Raw genomic sequence first — 18,661 nt, 5'->3', positions numbered from 1 at the left:
GACAGCTTTGCTGTAAGGACTAATTTTATAACTTCAGCATTTTACATATATTACAACTGAAGTTAGCTTCCTGTCTGTGCTTCCAGCTGGAAATTACATTTTTAAATACAGATTTGTTCATGGCATCCCCAAATGTAATAAATATTTGACCATAAGTAACTTCTATACATATCCTAAGAACAATAGGTATGGACTCTAACAATATACACATCAAGCTTTTGTTTGTGCTTCCATTAATTTCTTCATTCAGCCTTGTAACAAAGGTATATACATTATTTTAAAAAGTGGACTACTTAATACTCATTTTTTAAAAATGATTTTTGGAGTTACATTTACAGAGGCCAGTTGGCATTTTGGAAGGAAAAAGTGTGAGTCTTTTCATATTGCCTGTCTTGCAGTTTTCTAGTATTTCCCTACCTCTCCAGAAGGTGTTTATATTTTTAGTTTGTACTGAAGTTTCTGGCCCCAGCTGTAGATGATAGTATATGGGATGAAATTCGAAAACAAACATAATCTCCATAGCAGGACGGATTCATAGCTTTATACTCAAATAAGAAATCTTTTTCTGAGAAGAAATTTTCTTCCAGAATAAAAGATCAGTGTTCTTCCTCAAGATTTTAAGAGTTTGGCAGATAAGTATTTTTGTCTGCAGATTAGATTGTTAGTGATAAAAACAGTGATATAATGTTTATGTGGAAAAGATCATTTTAGAAAAGAGTGATACACATTCACAGTAATATGGTATAGGTTGTCACACACTTAACAAGAACTGAACACCCATCTTGTAACAGGTCCATTGTTAGTAATTATAACACAAATATACTAAGAAAAGGCGTTCTCAGATGTTGCTTGCCTTTGTGATTTACTTTGAAGAAACTTGAAAGTTTTCTAAGAATATATTTTAAAAGGCTTCTACCAAAAAGATTAGAATTTTATTTTTTGTCTTACAAGTCTAATTTAGTTTCTTACTTTTAAATTTTGTGTATGAACATTTAACAGTAAAAGAATACAACAAATATTTCGAACTCTTCTATTTAACTGATTCATGACTGTCTGGTTTACTTAACTGAAACAGTGGCAAACTCCATTTTTCTTTTTTTTCGTGTTAGTGAAATATTTAACATCCAGGTTTTAGTCTTTTCTGTAAGTAATTTTGCCTATTAGTAATCAGAAATTCATGGCCACAGCAGAAAAGGGGGAATAATTCTGTTAGCTGTATGATTCATACTGCTATCCCCCCTCAACATTTTTAAACCATGAGGAATAATACAAAAAGGGAAGAAAATACTCTCTTTTTGTGATAGGCCTTCCCCCCCATATGGTTCATAAAATTTGTAGTACTTCTAACTTTCAGACCTAAAAATGATCTATATTTACATTTTTGTGAAATCAGTTTTATTTTCAAGTGAATTCTGTTTTTCCCTAGGACATGTGAAAATTATTTTTGTCGATTTTTCAGAATTTTATTTAATTGCAGTATCTTTTATATAAAATCCTAAACTATTAAAATATCTCTGTAGATGGCATTAGACATTTGCTTTTCAGAATGTCAAGTTTCAGGAGACATTTCCAAAGTAAGCTTAAAATGAAGCATGATGAAATATAATTACTTAGTTTTGTCATCGTAAAACAACTCTTCCCTGGTTAAATAAGAATTTGAAATTTTTAAATATGTGTTTTATAATTTGATGCTTAGGGTTGAATATGGAGTAACAGCATAGCCATGGTCATAGTGTGTAGGTTTTAAAGTAGTGTCTTACTGAAACTGGTCTAGACTTGATTTGAAGAAATCATAGCCCTGATGGTAGAAGTAAAGGGAAATGACTGCCAGCTTTCCTTCACTATTTCAAAGACATTCATATTACCCGCTTTCAAGAAATAGTTCTTACAACTTTGCAACCTGAAATAGAGAAACTGTGCACTTGTGTTTTTCAAAATTATTTTGTTGGTTGGAAGATCTATATCATTGAAACATGGACCCATCTAAATCTCCCCACGCCTAGATAGACCATTCTAACTTGCAAACAAATACCACATTGTTTGAAAGTTTTCTTCCTGGATTATGAATCCAAAACATTGTGTTTTGTTTTGTTTTTACCTAAAACAGGTTTTCTTGTTTCTGTTTTTTCCCCCATCATTTTGGAGAAATGAAGACTTACTTGATAAAGCTAGCATAGGCATTACTAGTTAGGGTGAAGAACGGTAAATTATAAACGTGAAGTCAACCGTCCTCAATGGATAGCAATAGTTTGATATACAATAAAAAGACACAAGAGGAAGACAAAAAATGTGCTGCTGTTGAGGAATGAGTGCTGTGACTTTTTTTTTCAAAATTTGTAAGGATTGAAAGTGATTTTTAATAACTTCAGCCTTAAAACCTCTGGTACAAGAGAGTTGGCCGCCGTATCACTCATTGTATTACCTTAAAATGAGTTTTGGCATTGTTGGTGCCACTCTTAACAAAATCAGCAGTAAGTCTAATTCATTAAAGAATATACGTAAATCTCTTATTTTAACCTTCAAGCATAATTATGAATTACCTGAAGAAGAAAGAAAAAAGACATGATTAAGTGAGCTCTCTACCTAACAATGGGTTAAAATTAAAATAGCATCCCTCAAATCGCTGTTTGTACATCTGATTTACCATTTTATTTAAAAGTAATTCCAGATATCTTAAAGTTAGAAAAACAAGGTTTTTAGACTCCTAAATCTTGTGTGCATTGATTTTTTTTTTTGTAGTAAAGGAAAACTTTTATGAAGAGATCGAAAATTTAAAAAAATTCAGCCTGAATTATTAGTATCTTCATGTATAATCTTTATTCAGAGATACAATTTTATTATCTAAACCATGGTCAGTAGTAAGGAAGTCTGCTCTCAAAAGCACATAAAAAGATTCTTCCGCATAATCACTGTGACACCATGAGCCAGAATATTTTGAACTCAAAGAATAGTGACCTAGTTAAAGTGGTTAATAAACAATCTAAGTCTCCATTTGGTTTTTGAGTTGCATTTTTGCTCTGATATTTTGTTATTCAAAATTATTCATCGAATGAGTGATTGTTTTAGGTAGGATTTTGGGTGTGTGGGGTAAATGTTACTGTAACTTTGACGGATTGTCTCTGATCAGATTATCACAGCTCTTAACCCACCTTCTCAGTGGAGCAACTTTATACTTTGTTATTCTATGCAGTATGCTGACAAAGATCAGGTGCTCTTTATTTTACCTTTATGGTTTTTTTTGTATTTTCTCATTCATACTAGAGGGGATATATTTGACTTAAAATTTCTGTCTTCATAGAAAACTTGCTCCATGTTAAACCAATAGGATGGGTAAAGACATAAAACAAATATCAGAAAATGATTAAAAATTTAATTTAGGCTCACTTTCAACATTTTTTTAAATGTATTAAATTAAAGTTTTTTCCCCCTTCCCAGGTTTATGGTTGGCTGTGGGAGATGTGATGACTGGTTTCATGGTGACTGTGTTGGTTTAAGTCTTTGTCAAGCACAACAAATGGGAGAAGAAGACAAAGAATACGTGTGTGTGAAATGTTGTGCTGAAGAAGATAAAAAGACTGAAATAATAGATTCAGATGTTTTGGAAAACCAGGCTAAAGTTGAAGTCCACAGTGAAGATAGAACAATGGAATATGAAAAGCTTGGGTTATCAAAGCACACACCAGCAAATGATAAAACCAAATATATAGAAGATACAGTGAAGCACAAGGTCAAAATTTTAAAACGGGTAAGCTTATTAATGCATTCTTTCTATTTAAGAACTTTGTATGGTCTAACAATTTGAAATTTCTCTTTGGGTTTCATTGTTCAAAGTGTACATTTCCAAATGTATTTTTCTGTAAAAATGAATGGATTTTTATTAAAATATTTTGGCAGTCTTGGTGAAATCAGGTAGTGAAATCTTCAAAATACATGTATCTTATTTCTTACAGAATTTTATGGAGTTTCTAGTCTGTAGTTGGTAGTTGGATTTTCTTTGATAGGATGTATGTGTGATCTTGTGGTATTAAAGTGGTACTGAGCTGTTCATTGTGCTTGCTGTTAAGGTGGTAAAACTTCATTCCATAACTGTCTGCTAATTCATGAACCACATTTGACATTATTATTTTCAGGTAGAAGAGTTGTTTTGTATCTTTAAAGAAAAGTAGACTTAATTCTTTTGGTTTTTGTCCAGTGTTTGCTTGGAACCTTCACTTCATACTTTTTCTCTTAAAAAAGTCGGTTTTCCCTTACCTTATATTTTTAACTAATTTCTAAATGTATTTTCTAAATAGAAATTTCAAGATATTTAGTCAGTTACAGGAGAGATGTATGCAGTGTTTTATCTGCTTAAGTTTTTATAATTTTCATCATCTATTTTTTTTTTTACCTATAATTTTTCTATTTTGTTGTTCTTATAATGGTAGGAAAGGGACAACAGTGGCAACAAATATATGGGGATAGTCAAGTGTAATAATCCAAAAGACAATGAACATGAGTTGGAGTGTTAGAAGAACCATGGAAATCTTTTAATCCAACCATTGAGATTGAGGAACATAAACATGTTTTCTCCAAAATCTTCATTATTTATAAACTCAGTTCTTTGACACACTCCTTATATTACAAATCTGGATTAAGTTATAGTAGCATCCAACATTTTCTGGCTGCCCATACATTTTGAGAATCAGATTATGTCCTTCTGACATTTGCTTTTCCTTTTTTCTGTTGATTTGATTAGCACCAAAGTAATTGGTATAGAGCTGAGAGCTCCACTGAGAATAGCTTATAGCACATCTTCGGAAAACTTTGTTACTTATTAATGATTAATCATCAGTTTTGGATGTATTATCTTGGCGCTTCAGAAATATAGCTCATTGTTTTGTCATTTAGCTAAGTTGTCTTCATCTTGTCTAAAGAGATATGAGACATGAAACATTAAGTGTTTTAAGAAACCACTATACATTCTCTGTATCAGAAAAGAAATTGAAGTAAGTCTGATTTTGTAAGTACATGTACTTACAAAACCCAAATGATTACTGCTTCCTTTTCTTTTTGATGGTGAACTGCTGAATCTTATTTGGACTCTGCTGATACTAGTTTATGGAATCTGTTTTTTATTTTTTATTTTTTAAAAGGTTTTATTTATTTATTTGACAGAGAAGCAGGGGGAGTGGGAGAAGGAGAAGGGGGCTTCCCGCCAAGCAGGGAACTCAATGCGGGGCTGGATCCCAGGATCATGACCTGAGCGAAAGGCAGACACTTAACTGACTGAGCCACCCAGGCGCCCCTAGAATCTGCTTTTTAAGTATCACTTCTTATTCCTAGATTTTATGTTGAACCATTTTTTAAGTTTCTGTTGTGGGCCAAACATGGTACCAGACTTGGGTATCTAGCACTGATTGAAATAGGTTTCTGTTCTCAAGTAAATCTAGTTGGAGAGATAGAAAATAAGTAAATAAAAAATTAGAGGATTTGTAGTCTAGAGAAAATCAGTTTTTTCCTGTAAACTCTTGTCTTCTTAAAGCCTATAAAAACCTACAATTAAATATCATAGTGTTCTTTTCCCTGTCATTCTTGCTTTTTTTAATTTTCATTTTTCTATTTAAATTCAATTAATATATATTTTTTGTTTCAGAGGTAGGGGTCAGCGATTCATCAGTCTTATATAATACCCAGTACTCATTACATCACATGCCCTGCTTAATGTCCATCACCCACTTACCCCATCCCTTCACCCTCCTCCCCCAAGCAACCTTCAGTTTGTTTCCTATAATTAAGAGTCTCTTATGGTTTGTCTCCCTCTTTGGTTTTGTCTTGTTTTATTTTTTCCCTCTCTTCCCCAGTGATCCTCTGTTTTTCTTAAATTCCACATATGAGTGAGATCATATATGATAATTGCCTTACTTTGATTGACTTATGTCGCTTAGCGTAATACCCTCTAGTTCCAACACATGGTTCAAATGGCAAGATTTCAGGTTTTTTTTTCATGGCTGAGTAGTATGCCATTGTATATATGTCCATATCTTCTTCATCCATTCATCTGTCGATGGACATCTGGGCTCTTCCCATAATTTGGCTATTGTGGACGTTGCTGCTATAAACACTGGGGTGCAGGTGCACCTTTGGATCACTACATTTGTGTCTTTGGGGTAAATCCCTAGTACTGCAATTGCTGGGTTTTAGGGTAGCTCTATTTTCAAGTTTCTGAGGAATTTCCATACTGTTTTCTAGAGTGGCTGAGCTAGTTTGCATTCCCACCAACATCCTAAGAGGGTTTCCCTTTCTCTGATTCCTTGCCAACATCTTTCGTTTCCTGACTTGTTGATTGTAGCCATTTCGAATGATGTAAGGTGATATTCATTGTGGTTTTGATTTGTGTTTCCCTGATGATGAGTGGTGGGCGTTTTTTTCATGTCTGGCCATTTGTATGTCTTCTTTGGAGAAATGTCTGTTCATGTCTTCTGCCCGTTTCTTGATTGGCTTATTCTTTGGGTGTTGAGTTTGGTAAGTTCTTTATAAATTTTGGATACTAGCCTTTATTTGATACGGCATTTACAAATATCTTCTGCTGTTCTGTCAGTTGTCTTTCAGTTTTGTCGACTGTTTCCTTTGCTGTGCAAAAGCTTTTTATCTTGATGAAGTCCGAATAGTTTATTTTTGCCTTTGTTTCCCTTGCCCTTGAAGAAATGTCTAGCAAGAAATTGCTGTGGTGTGGGTCACAGAGTTTGGTGCCTATGTTCTCCTCTAGGATTTTGATACATTCCTGTCTCACATTTAGGTCTTTCATCCATTTTGAGTCTGTTGTGGTTTATGGTGTAAGGAAATGGTCCAGTTTCATTCTTCTGTATGTGGCTGTCCAGTTTTCCCAAAACTGTTTGTTGAAGAGACTGTCTTTTTTCCATTGGATCTTCTTTCCTGCTTTGTTAAAGATTAGTTGGCCAAAGGGTTGAGGGTCCATTTCTGGGTTCTCTATTCTGTTCCATTGATCTCTGTGTCTGTTTTTGTGGTAGTACACTGCTGTCCTGAAGAATACAGCTTAGTAAAACAGCTTGAAGTCTGGGATTGTGATGCCACCAGTTTTGGTTTTCTTTTTAAGTATTCCTTTGGCTCTTTCAGGTCTAATCTGGTTCCATACAAACCTTAGGATTATTTGTTCTAGCTCTGTGAAAAAAGTTGATGGTATTTTGATGGGGACTGCATTGAATGTATAGATTGTTCTAGGTAGCATAGACATTTTATGTATGAAATGTTTCTCTGTTTGTGTCTTCTTCAATTTCTTCATGAGTGTTCTATAGTTTTTTGAATACAGATACTTTGCCTCTTTGGTTAGGTTTATTCCTAGGTATCTTACAGTATTTGTTGCAGTTGTAAATGGGATCAACTCCTTAGTATCTCTTTCTTCTGTCTCATTGCTAGTGCATAGAAATACAGCTGATTTCTGTGCATTGATTTTATGTGTATTGATCCTGCCACTTGAATTCCTTTATGAGTTCTAGCAATTTTGGGCTGCAGTCCTTTGGGTTTTCCACATAGAGTATCATGTCATCTGCAAAGAGTGAGAGTTTGACATACTCTTTGCTGATTCTGATGCATTTTATTTCCTTTTATTGTCTGATTGCTGAGGCTAGGACTTCAAGTACTGTGTTGAAGAATAGTGGTCATAGTGGGCATCCTTGTCATGTTCCTGACTTTAGGGGAAAAGCTTTCAGTTTTTCCCATTGAGAATGTTATTCACTGTGGGTTTTCCATATGTGGCTTTTATGATATTGAGGTATGTCCCCTCTATCCCTACACTGTGGAGAGTATTGATCAAGAAAAGATGCTGTACTTTTTCTGCACCTACTGAGAGGATCATATAGTTCTTGTCCTTTCTTTTATTAATGTCGTGTATCATGTTGATTGATTTGTGGTTGTTGAACCATCCTTGAAGCCCAGGAATAAATCCCATTATTCATGGTGAATAATCCTTTTAATGTACTGTTGGCTCCTATTGGCTAGTATTTTGGTGAGAATTTTTGCATCCATGTTCATCAGGAGTATTGGTCTATAATTCTCCTTTTTGGTGGGGTCTTTGTCTGGTTTTAGGATCAAGGTAATGCTGGCCTCAGAGATGAGTTTGGAAGTTTTTGTTCCATTTCTGTTTTTTGAAACAACTTCAGAAGGGTAGGTATTACTTCTTCTTTAAATGTTTGATAGAATTCCCCTGGGAAGCCATCAGGGCCTGGGCTCTTGTTTGTTTGGAGATTTTTGATTTTGCTTCAATTTCCTTGCTGGTTATGGGTCTGTTCAGGTTTTCTATATCTTCCTGGTTCAGTTTTGGTGGTTTAAACATCTCTAGGAATGCATACATTTCTTCCAGATTGCCTAATTTGGTGTCATATAGTTGTTTATACTGTGTTCTTACAGTTGTACCGAAGGGGAGATTGTGATTTTATTTGGGTCCTTTCTCTTTTCTTTTTGACAAGTCTGGCCAGGGTTTTATCGATTTTATTAATTCTTTCAAAGAACCAGCTCCTAGTTTCCTTGCTCTGTTCTGCTGTTGTTTTGGTTAGTATTTCAATGATTTCTGCTCTGATCTTTTTTATTTCTGTTCTTGCTGGATTTAAGCTTTATTTGCTGTTCTGTCTCCCAACTCCTTTAGGTGTAAGGTTAGGTTGTATATTGGAGACCTTTCTTGTTTCTTGAGAAAGGCTTGTATTGCTATATACCTGCCTCTTAGGACCGCCTTTGCTGTATCCCAGAGGTTTTGAACAGTTGTGTGTTCATTTTTCATTTGTTCTCATTGATTTTTAAAATTCTTCTTCAATTTCCTGGTTGATGCATTCATTCTTTAATAGTATGCTCTTTAATCTCTATATATTTGCGTTCTTTCCAAATTTCCTCTTTTGAATGAGTTTCAGTTTCAAAGCATTGTGGTCTGAAAATATGCAGGGAGTGATCCCAATCTTTTGGTATCGCTTGAGACCTGATTTGTGAACCAGTATGTAATTTGTTCTAGAGAATGTTCCATGTGCACTGGAAGGAATGTATATTCTGTTGCTTTAGGATGGAATGCTCTGAATATATCTGTAAAATCCCATCTGGTCCAGTATGTCATTCAAAGTTCCTTGTTCCTTGTTGATCTGCTGCTTAGATAACCTGTCCATTGCAGTGAGTAGTAGGGTGTTAAAGTCCCCTGCTATTGTATTATTATCAATGTGTTTGCATTCCTAGAGGTAAAATACTAATTTAATTTTGTTATTAATTAGTTCATATAATTCACTGCTCCCATGTTAGGGGCATAAATATTTACAGTTGTTAGCTCTTGGTGGATAGACCCTTTAATTATGATATATTGTCCTTCCTCATTTTTTATTACAATCTTTGGCTTAAAATCTAATTTGATACAAGGATTACTACCCTAGCTTTCTTTTAATGTCCATTAGCGTCATAACTTGTTTTCTATCCCCTCACTTTCAGTTTGGAGGTGTCTTTGGGTCTAAAATGAGCCTCTTGGAGGCAGCATATTGGTGTATCTTGTTTTTTTTTTTTTTTTTTTAAGATTTTATTTATTTATTTGACAGAGAGAGAGACAGGTAGGCAGAGAAGCATGCAGAGGGAGAGAGAGGCAGGCTCCCTACTAAGCAGAGCCCGATACGGGGCTCAATCTCAGGACCACTGGGTCATGACCTGAACTAAAGGTAGATTCTTAACCAACTCAGCCACCCAGGTGCCCCTGGGTCCTGCCTTTTTATCCAAGCTGATACTCTGTATTTTTTGATTGGGGCATTTTAGCTCATTTACATTCAGAGTAACTATTGAAAGATATGAATTTAGTGCTGTTGTCTTACCTGTACAGAGTATATTCTCTCTGTTCCTTTCTGGTCTGTAACTTTTGGGCTCTGCCTTCACTTAAAGGATCCCCTTTAATGTTTCTTACAGTCACAAATTCTTTTAATTTTTCTTTGTTCGGGAAGCATTTTATCTGTCCTATTTTGAATGATATCCTTTGGATAAATTAAAGTATTCTTGGCTGCATATATTTCTCATTTAGCATCCTGAATATATCATGCCAGTGCTTCCTGGGCTTCTAGGTCTCTGGATAGGTGTGCTGCCAGCCTAATGTTTCTACCCTTGTAGGTTATGGATCTCTTGTTCCAACTTGCAAGTGTTGCAATAGTTGCAAGCAACTATTATATGTTTAGGTATTGACCAGTTTTTGTTGATTTTTGCCGGGGGGAGGGCGTTTCTCTGTGCCTTTCTCTGGACTTGAATCCCTTCTTCCGTTCCCAGATTAGGGAAGTTCTCCACTGTATTTTGCTCCAGTATACCTTCTATCTCTCTCTTTTTCCTCTTCTAGGATCTCAGTTATTCTAATATTGTTTTGTTTTATGGTATCATTGATATCTCAAATTCTGCCCTCTTGATCCAGTAGTGCATCTCTTTCTCAGCTTCTTTATTCTCTATCCTTTTGTCTTCTGTATCACTAATTCTCTCTTCTGCTTCATTTATCCTAGCAGTTAGAATCTCCATTTTTTATTGCATCTCATTAATAGCCTTTTTGGCTTCTACTTGATTAGATTTTATTTCTTTTACTTCTCCAGAAAGGGATTCTCTAGTGTCTTCTATGCTTTTTTCAAGCCCAGCTCGTATCTTTATAATCGTTATTCTGAACTCTAGTTTTGACATCTTATATCCAGACTGCTTGGGCCCCTGGCAGTTGGTACTGCCTCTTGTTGTCTTTTTTAAGGCTTTTCTGTGTTGTCATCTGTCCGGAGAATAGATGAATGAGAGAACAAAATACTAAAATGGCAACAACGACCCCAGAGAAGTGGGGTCACAAGAGACTGGAAATGGGGGGCAAAATAAAAAAAGGATAATAGAGGTGAACAGAAAAGAGCAATAGACTGGATCCTGTGTGTATTTTGGTCTGTTTGTTAAAACACTAGATCCCAAAATTTTAAAGAAAGAAAAACTTACATATTTACAAAAATGAAATTAAATGCATTGAAAGAATAGAATGTAACTATAAAAAAGACAAAAGAGAAAAAAGAAGAAATATAAACAAATAGGTGAACAGAACAGAGCAGTACACTATATCCTGAGTGTATTTTTGTCTCTTTGTTAGAAGAAACTACATCCCAGAGTTGTAAGGAAAGAAAAATATATGTATCTATAGATATATATATATCTATAGATATATACATATCTAAATATATATATCTATAGATATATACATATCTAAATATATATATCTATAGATATATAAAGTATATATATCTATAGAAAAATAAAATTAAATACAATGAAAGGCTACAACGTAACTGAAGATGAAAATTTAAAAAGAGTTTAACAAAAAGAAGAAAAAAGGAGAGAATATAATCAGGTGAAGAGAACAGAGCCATACACTAGATTCTGGGTGTATTTTCGTGTTTGTTAGAAGAAACTGCATCCTGAAATTGTAAAGAAAGAAAAACTTCGATATATATAAAAATAAATACAATGAAAGGATGGAATGTAAGTGTAAAAATGAAAATTAAAAAAGGTTTTTAAAAGTTGATAAAATAAGAAATTGATTGAGAGAGGAAAGAGAAAAACATTATAATTGAAAGACTAAAGAATTGTAGGGAGAAAACCATGAATTCTATATATTATTTTACCCTAGTACTCAAGTTTTGCATTTCTCTATGATCAGTAAACTTGGTATTAGCTGGATGTTCTTGATGATTTTCTGGGGGAGGGGCCTGTTGGGCTGATTCTCAGGTGTCTATGCTCTGTGCAGAATTGTACCACCCTTGCCAGGGGCCAGGCTAAGTAAGTGGCTCTGGATTACTCTATGTGACTTTTGTTTCCTTAAGGTTTTCTGCCCTGATTTAGAGGATGAGAATGAAGATGGCGGCCTCCTAGTTTCCAGCCCTAGAGCTTAGAGCTTGGGGTTGGGGGCGGGGATGGGGGGCACTCCTTAGCGTGCCCTCAGAGAAAAGCAGTCAGTCACTCCTGTCTCCCTGGTCTCTGGCTGCACCCTGCAATCACCCAGACTGTGACCAGTGATTCTGTCTCATGGCATGTGACCCCATTTTGATTCTTCAAAACCTACAGACTCTTGTGATGTGCACTTGTGCCCCCCCCCCATCCCCAGCTTCCAGGGGGAGGGAAGGAAGAGGTCTTGGGGTGGTTCTGCTGCTTGCTGGGCCCCTGCTCAGAGGCAGTCACTCTGATGGACCACAGTTCAGGGTATATGGCAACCCTGTGCTGAGAGCCCACTCATGGGCTCGCTGAGTGCAGCCAGCTTCCCCACACTGATGCTGGGGAACTCTGCCACACTCAGGTACCCCCAGTCTTGCTGTGACCCCAAGGATCCTAGAACCATAGTATCTCACCTAGGATTCCAACCTACTTAGCCACCAGGTGCATTTCAGGCAGGAATGTCCCTCACTGGAGCAGACTGCTAAAAGTTCTGATTTTGTGCTCCACCACTATATCACTTCTGGTGCTGGATGATGGAGGCTCCCTCCTGCTGTGGTTCATCTTCCCATGTATCACCTCAGATTCACTTCTCCACACCTACCTTGCAGAAAGTGGTTGCTTTTCTATTTGTAGAGTTGCAGCTAATTCTTTTCTTAGACCTTAAGTTGAGTTTGCAAGTGTTCGGAATGACTTGATAGTTGTCTAGCTGAATTCCTGGGACCAGATGAAACTAAGGTCTCCTACTCCTCCACCACCTATGGATAAACTTCTCCCTGTCTTTCAAACATCACCATGATGTGATTAATTATTTTAAAGGGTCTTAGAAATCTAGTTCACTAGTTCTTTGTTGGTTATAATTAGGATGAGAGTAGCAGGTATCCTGATGGATTGTTCTACTTTATAGAAGTTAAAACTGCCAATTGATACAGTGAGAATTTAATTGATAAACTTAGAGGTGATTTCATTTGTTTTAGAAAATAGTAAAAAACATAGATACCTATTTCTCCATATCTGTAGCCAGCTAAAAGAACTCTTACTATCTTTTATCTAATTTTTTTTCTAATATCATTAATGGGAAAATGATATCTAAGTTTTTTAGTTCTCCTTTATAGGCTGTTATGTGTTCTGCAAAATAGGTGCTTAAAAAATGGATTTTGAATGAGAGCGTGAATCTCCTTTTTGTTATTAATTGAGAGTTATTTTTGTACATCTTTTTAAAAAAAACTTAAATATTTATTGGGCTAAAGAATATAATGTTTGCTATCTTAATAGATTGTAATACTAATTAGGTTTAATCTTTTTCATCCACATACTCTTGAGCCTTGCTTTAGTAGTTTTCATTCTAATGAATTAAATAATATTTTTTCCAAGGAATCTGGTGAAGGCAAAAACTCATCAGACTGTAGAGATAGTGAAATAAAAAAATGGCAGCTAGCTCCTCTTCGAAAGATGGGACAACCAGTTTTACCTCGGAGATCCTCAGAAGAAAAAGGTGAAAAAATACCAAAAGAGACTACAACTGTTATTTGCACAGGAGAAAAAGGTTCCAAACCAGGTAGTAAGATTCATAAAAATCATATGTACTAATAAAGTTATATTTCATATACTATCAATTAGTATATTTTAGGGAAATTTAACCATTTTAATAACTTGATGGCAATAAAAATAGTCCAGGTGATCTTTCTTGAAATTATAGTCCAGGTGATCTTTCTTGAAATTAATAACTATTGCTCTAAATTCTGGGAAGGGCTAATGAACTTAATAAGACCCCATCTTCATGGCACTCAAACACTAGTAGAAGACAAACATTAAGTAGACAAATTAAATGGTGTGCCATTTTTTACAGTGTTTAGGCACCATGAAGAAAAGTAAGTGGAGTTAAGAGTCACAGTTGAGGAGAGTGGTGAGAGTTTGTTTTAGATAGAATGGAGGAGGTAACTTGTGAGGTATAATTTGAAGTGATGGGAACTTTTTTTGGAGGACTGGGTAGGGTGTAGTCTAAAGGTTTGAAGGTAGAGACAAGCTTGGTATTTGAGGAGCACGAGAGCCACAGTGGAGTGGTTAGGGTAATACATGGGATAGAATAAGGGTCAAGATGAGTTCAGAGAAAATTATGTAGGAACTTTGAGGTCCTGATAGAGTTTATATTTTATTCTGAATGTAATGGGAAAACTTCAGAGGATTTTGTACAAGGGAATGATGGGTTACTCCTGTTTTCCTGTGAAAATTGGATTGTAGGAGAATAGGAGAAAATGAGGGTAGTTAGGAGTCTATAGCAGTATCCTAGGGAAAAAAGGATGCTAGCTTGGAACAGAGGTACAGTGGAGGAATGAAAAATGGTCAGATTCTGATATATTTTATAGTAGAATTGGCAGAACTTGCTGTTGGATTAGTTATAGGTAGGTGGGTAGGTAGGTAGGTAGAGTCTTAGCAGAGGATTAATTAAATGTTGGTGCCATTTATTGAGAAAAACAGATTTGAGGAGGAAAATTGAAAAATTATGTGTGGGTGTTTTAACTTTGAGTTGCCTTTAAGATACCCAGGTAAGGATGTTTGAGTAAATGTTTGGCTCATAAGTCTGGAGCTTAGAGAAGACTTCAAGGGGTTGTATATAAACAAGAGATTTCTCAGTACATAGTTATTTAAAATCATGTACTTAGATAGAAACATCTATTAAAGAGTTTGATAAGAGGCAGAAGCACAGTACTTGGGGGTCATATCAGCATTTAGAAGTTGAGAAGACAAGAGGTTCCACAAAGGAGACTAAAAGCTGGTCTATGAGGTAAGAGAACTAAGGGACCATGATGAAGTTTCAAGAAGGAGGGAATGATCAGTTGTGTTCAGTGTTGTCTGGACATCTAATAAGGAGCATAGATTGTATGTGATTTAGTGAAATGGAAATCATTGGTGACCTTGACTAGAATGGTTTTGGTGGAGCACTGGGAATGTAGTGGTTTATGGAGGAATGGAAAGTGAGGAATCAGAGATACTGATTACTGTTTTAAAGAATTTTGCTTTTAAAGGGAACAGAAGTGGTGTGGTAAAGGGATATGCGAGGTACAGAATTTTTTAAGGGAGATACAGTGTGTTTGGAAGACTACGGGAATGATCCAGTAGAGAGAATTTGGTGATGTAGTTGAGGGCTTCAAAGTCCATGAAAAAACAAGAGGGGATGGGATTTACATAGAAGGTTGCTCATGAAAATGGATAGGTTACCCATTTTAATAGTAGGGAAGATGATTGTATATAGTAGGAGGGCAGATAGATGCAGGTAGGCTAGATTTGGTGATGGGAAGATGTGATAGCTGTCATTTTCCTGTTTTCTTAGTGAAATAATGAAGTGAAAAAAATCAAATGAGGTTGAAGTTGGGGAAGGAGGTATTGTTGGTTTGACAAGAAAGGAGAAAAAGTGTTAAAATAGATGTTTTGAGACTGGGAGAGCAGATTTACTAAGAAAACTTAATAAAATTAGGACAGCAGATTGTTATCTACCTCAGATTTGTGATTATAAATTTAAAGTGAGATCTGTTAGCATCAGTGTTTATTTTTCTCCAGTTGCCTTCAGCTGTTTGTAGGCTATTTGGGTGAAGGATAAAGTTGGCTTTTATTGGGTTTGTGGTTTTGCAAATGCAGGTGTTTGAAAGGAGAGAGGATAAAAGTGTTTAGTATGCAAGGGTATGGTAATAATGTTGTACTGTCTGATCAGAGTTGCTTATGTGGGAAAATGAGGACATGAATTACAAAAATGATAGATTTAAGAATTGATGTGTCAGTTGGTGAGTTGGGGGAGTAGTGCCTGGCTGGCCCAGTCAGAAGAACACGTGATTCTTGATCTTGGGATTGTGAGTCAGAGCCCCATGTGGGGTGTAGAGATTACTTCAATAAATAAAACTTTTTAAAAAATGGGGAAAAAAGTAAAATAGGAAAAGTGCATATGCGTTTCATAGCTTTAGGCCACTTTTTAGTCACTTAATTTGTCATTAAAATTCATTTAAATTAGAATTTCTCTTTTTTTAATTGAGGTATAATTGGTATATAACATTGTTAGTTTCAGGTGTATGACAATGATTGGATGTTTGTATATATTGGGAAATGATCACAGTAAGTCTAGTTAACATCTGTCACCATACAAAGATTAGAATTTAAAAGTCAGAAATACTTCAGTATGGAATATGGGTTCTGATCTTATTTCTAAATAGTGATTTTTAATCAGTCAGTTTTGTTTGTAAGCTTATATTATGCATTAAAAAGGAAGATGTCTTTTTAAAAACAATGAGTTTTAATGATTGTTTAAATTAGGGGCTCATGAGAAGCAGGAGATAAAAAAGAAGAAAATTGAAAAGGGAATGCCTAATATGCATCCTCCTGCTACTTCTACTTCCAAGCCTTCTGCAGATCAGATCAGACAAAGTGTCAAACATTCTCTCAAAGACATTCTTATGAAAAGGTAACACACATTATTATATAGAAGATTGAATAATATATGCTTCATGTATTTGAAGAGTAATTGAATTATTCTAATTTTAAGACTTACAGACTCAAATTTGAAGGTGCCAGAGGAAAAAGCAGCAAAAGTTGCCACAAAAATTGAAAAAGAGCTTTTCTCTTTTTTTCGGGACACAGATGCTAAATATAAGAATAAATACAGAAGTTTGATGTTCAATCTGAAAGATCCTAAAAACAATGTAAGTATATTTTGTTCATGTTATAGATATTTATGCTTCCAGCTTTCCTGAATACATTGGAATTTAAGATTGTAATACAATAGATCTATAATTTATTTCTTCAAGTGAGATGGTCATTTTAATAGTCTTTTGCTGCAGAACTGAGATTATGAATTCTGCATAGTGGTGGCAAGTGTTATATAATGAGTGTATTAAAATGTAAAATACTAAGTCTGTCTTAACCTGATTTATGGGACTTTTCTTTTTGTCCCTTATTTAATCCAATTTATTAAAAACTCATTCATATGGGGGTGCCTGGGTGGCTCAGTGGGTTAAAGCCTCTGCCTTCCGCTTAGTTCATAGTCCCAGAGTCCTGGGATCGAGCCCCATGTCAGGCTGTCCGCTCAGTGGGGAGCCTGCTTCCCTCTCTCTCTCTGCCTGCTTCTCTGCCTACTTGTGATCTCTGTCAAATAAATAAATAAAATCTTTAAAAAAAGATTCATTCATATGTATTCTTTAAAATTGCTGTTAAACCAAAATTCATAATAAACACTGTATTGGTACTTCTGATTTAAATCCAAAAAAGTACTTTAAAAAGTACTGAAAGGAGAAGTAACCCCTGATCATCTTATAAGAATGAGTCCGGAAGAGTTGGCTTCTAAATTTATTTTCTCCTTAAGAAAATAAATTACATTTAGGTAAAAAAGAATACTATTTTAAAATATTTTATTAATTTAAATATGATTTTAATTCTAAATATCTTTTAGCAGGGAAGCAAACAATCACTTGAACTGTTAATCATTTCCTGCATTTCTTGTTTGGGTCTTAGAGGATATTTAAAAGCTGTGTATGTGTAAATACAAACTCCTTGTATATTTGCTTAAGTTTTATAAGATTTTCACATAATTGATAACAGTTTGTCAATTTGTGTAACGATATTTGCAATAGATAGAATGTGATTTGAGGTATACTAACAGCTACTTAAGAAAAATCTAGGTTATACAGTCTGTCGTTATGGTCCAGGGGGTCAGATACTTCTTGAATTATATAGTCTGGAAGCTTTTTTTTCAGTAAGTAAACGTTTATTTCCTTTAGGTTTCTTTCGTGCAGTGGGTTCTTTGCTCTGAAGTCCTCTCTAAGCCAGTTAGAACTCAAACATATGAAATCTTAAAAATATGAAAGACAACACATTCAGTAAAGTTTTTTCATGCAGTACATTGCTATACCACAGGTTGGCTATTGTGACAGTGTGTTTGTCCTTGAGAATACTGGGAATATTCTGAGATGTCGATTTTGGGGGAAGTGGGGAGTGGGTAACCGTCTCAATAGAATTTTTGGATAGATGTAATGGTTCTACTATACATACTTCTCCACTATGTGTTGATTTTCATATGAAAGATAAATTTTGCTGCCTTAGATGATAAGTTCCTAGAATATAAGGCTGTCATTAAATTTCTATGTAGTAGATAATGTATAAATCATTAAACATTTGTAAATCAAGTTTTGAAATTACATCTTTATTTATTACAAGTTTTTATACAACATGTCTTCTTTATTTTAAAAATCTTTTTCTCCCTCTTAATTCTCATCTTTAAATATATCCAGATATTATTTAAAAAAGTACTGAAAGGAGAAGTAACCCCTGATCATCTTATAAGAATGAGTCCGGAAGAGTTGGCTTCTAAAGAGTTAGCTGCATGGAGACGGAGAGAAAACAGACATGTAAGATTATCTATCACTATGGGTTTGACTATATCAGAACCTATATTTTTCAGCCGTAGGGGAAATAAACACAGAAGTAATTTAACACAGAATGCACAGTAATACAAACTTCTTGTTCCATAAATTACGTATTCCCATTAACCGAGTTCTTAAATCTTGTTTTTCTTTTATCTCTGCTGCTTTTTTTCTCATTTTTTTCCAATTATCAGATTACATAATAAACTTGTATTTTATTATGTCTTGTACATCAGAAAGATGGGAAAATAGGCACATCTTAATCGCATCTGTACTTTTCAAAAACAGCATTTGAAGGTGTTATGAATATTGGTAAT

The 18,661-nt window shown here is 34.9% G+C and overlaps 1 protein-coding gene across 5 annotated transcripts in view; it reads left to right on the top strand.

Moving 5' to 3' along the window:
* Window positions 1–18,661, top strand: part of LOC111152228 (PHD finger protein 3) — an 87,969-nt gene that overhangs the window by 54,051 nt on the left and 15,257 nt on the right. For all 5 annotated transcript variants that reach the window (XM_022510637.1, XM_022510636.1, XM_022510639.1 and 2 more), the window contains 5 exons: window positions 3,436–3,745; window positions 13,315–13,498; window positions 16,243–16,390; window positions 16,472–16,628; window positions 18,213–18,329. In XM_022510637.1, the coding sequence (XP_022366345.1) occupies window positions 3,436–3,745; window positions 13,315–13,498; window positions 16,243–16,390; window positions 16,472–16,628; window positions 18,213–18,329 (916 nt within the window). The remainder of the gene's footprint in view (window positions 1–3,435; window positions 3,746–13,314; window positions 13,499–16,242; window positions 16,391–16,471; window positions 16,629–18,212; window positions 18,330–18,661) is intronic.

This window comes from Enhydra lutris, unplaced genomic scaffold, assembly GCF_002288905.1.
Source record: "Enhydra lutris kenyoni isolate GAN:26980312 unplaced genomic scaffold, ASM228890v2 scaffoldscaffold28, whole genome shotgun sequence".
NCBI lineage: Eukaryota > Metazoa > Chordata > Mammalia > Carnivora > Mustelidae > Enhydra > Enhydra lutris.
This window is presented reverse-complemented; position numbering and strand designations above follow the sequence as displayed.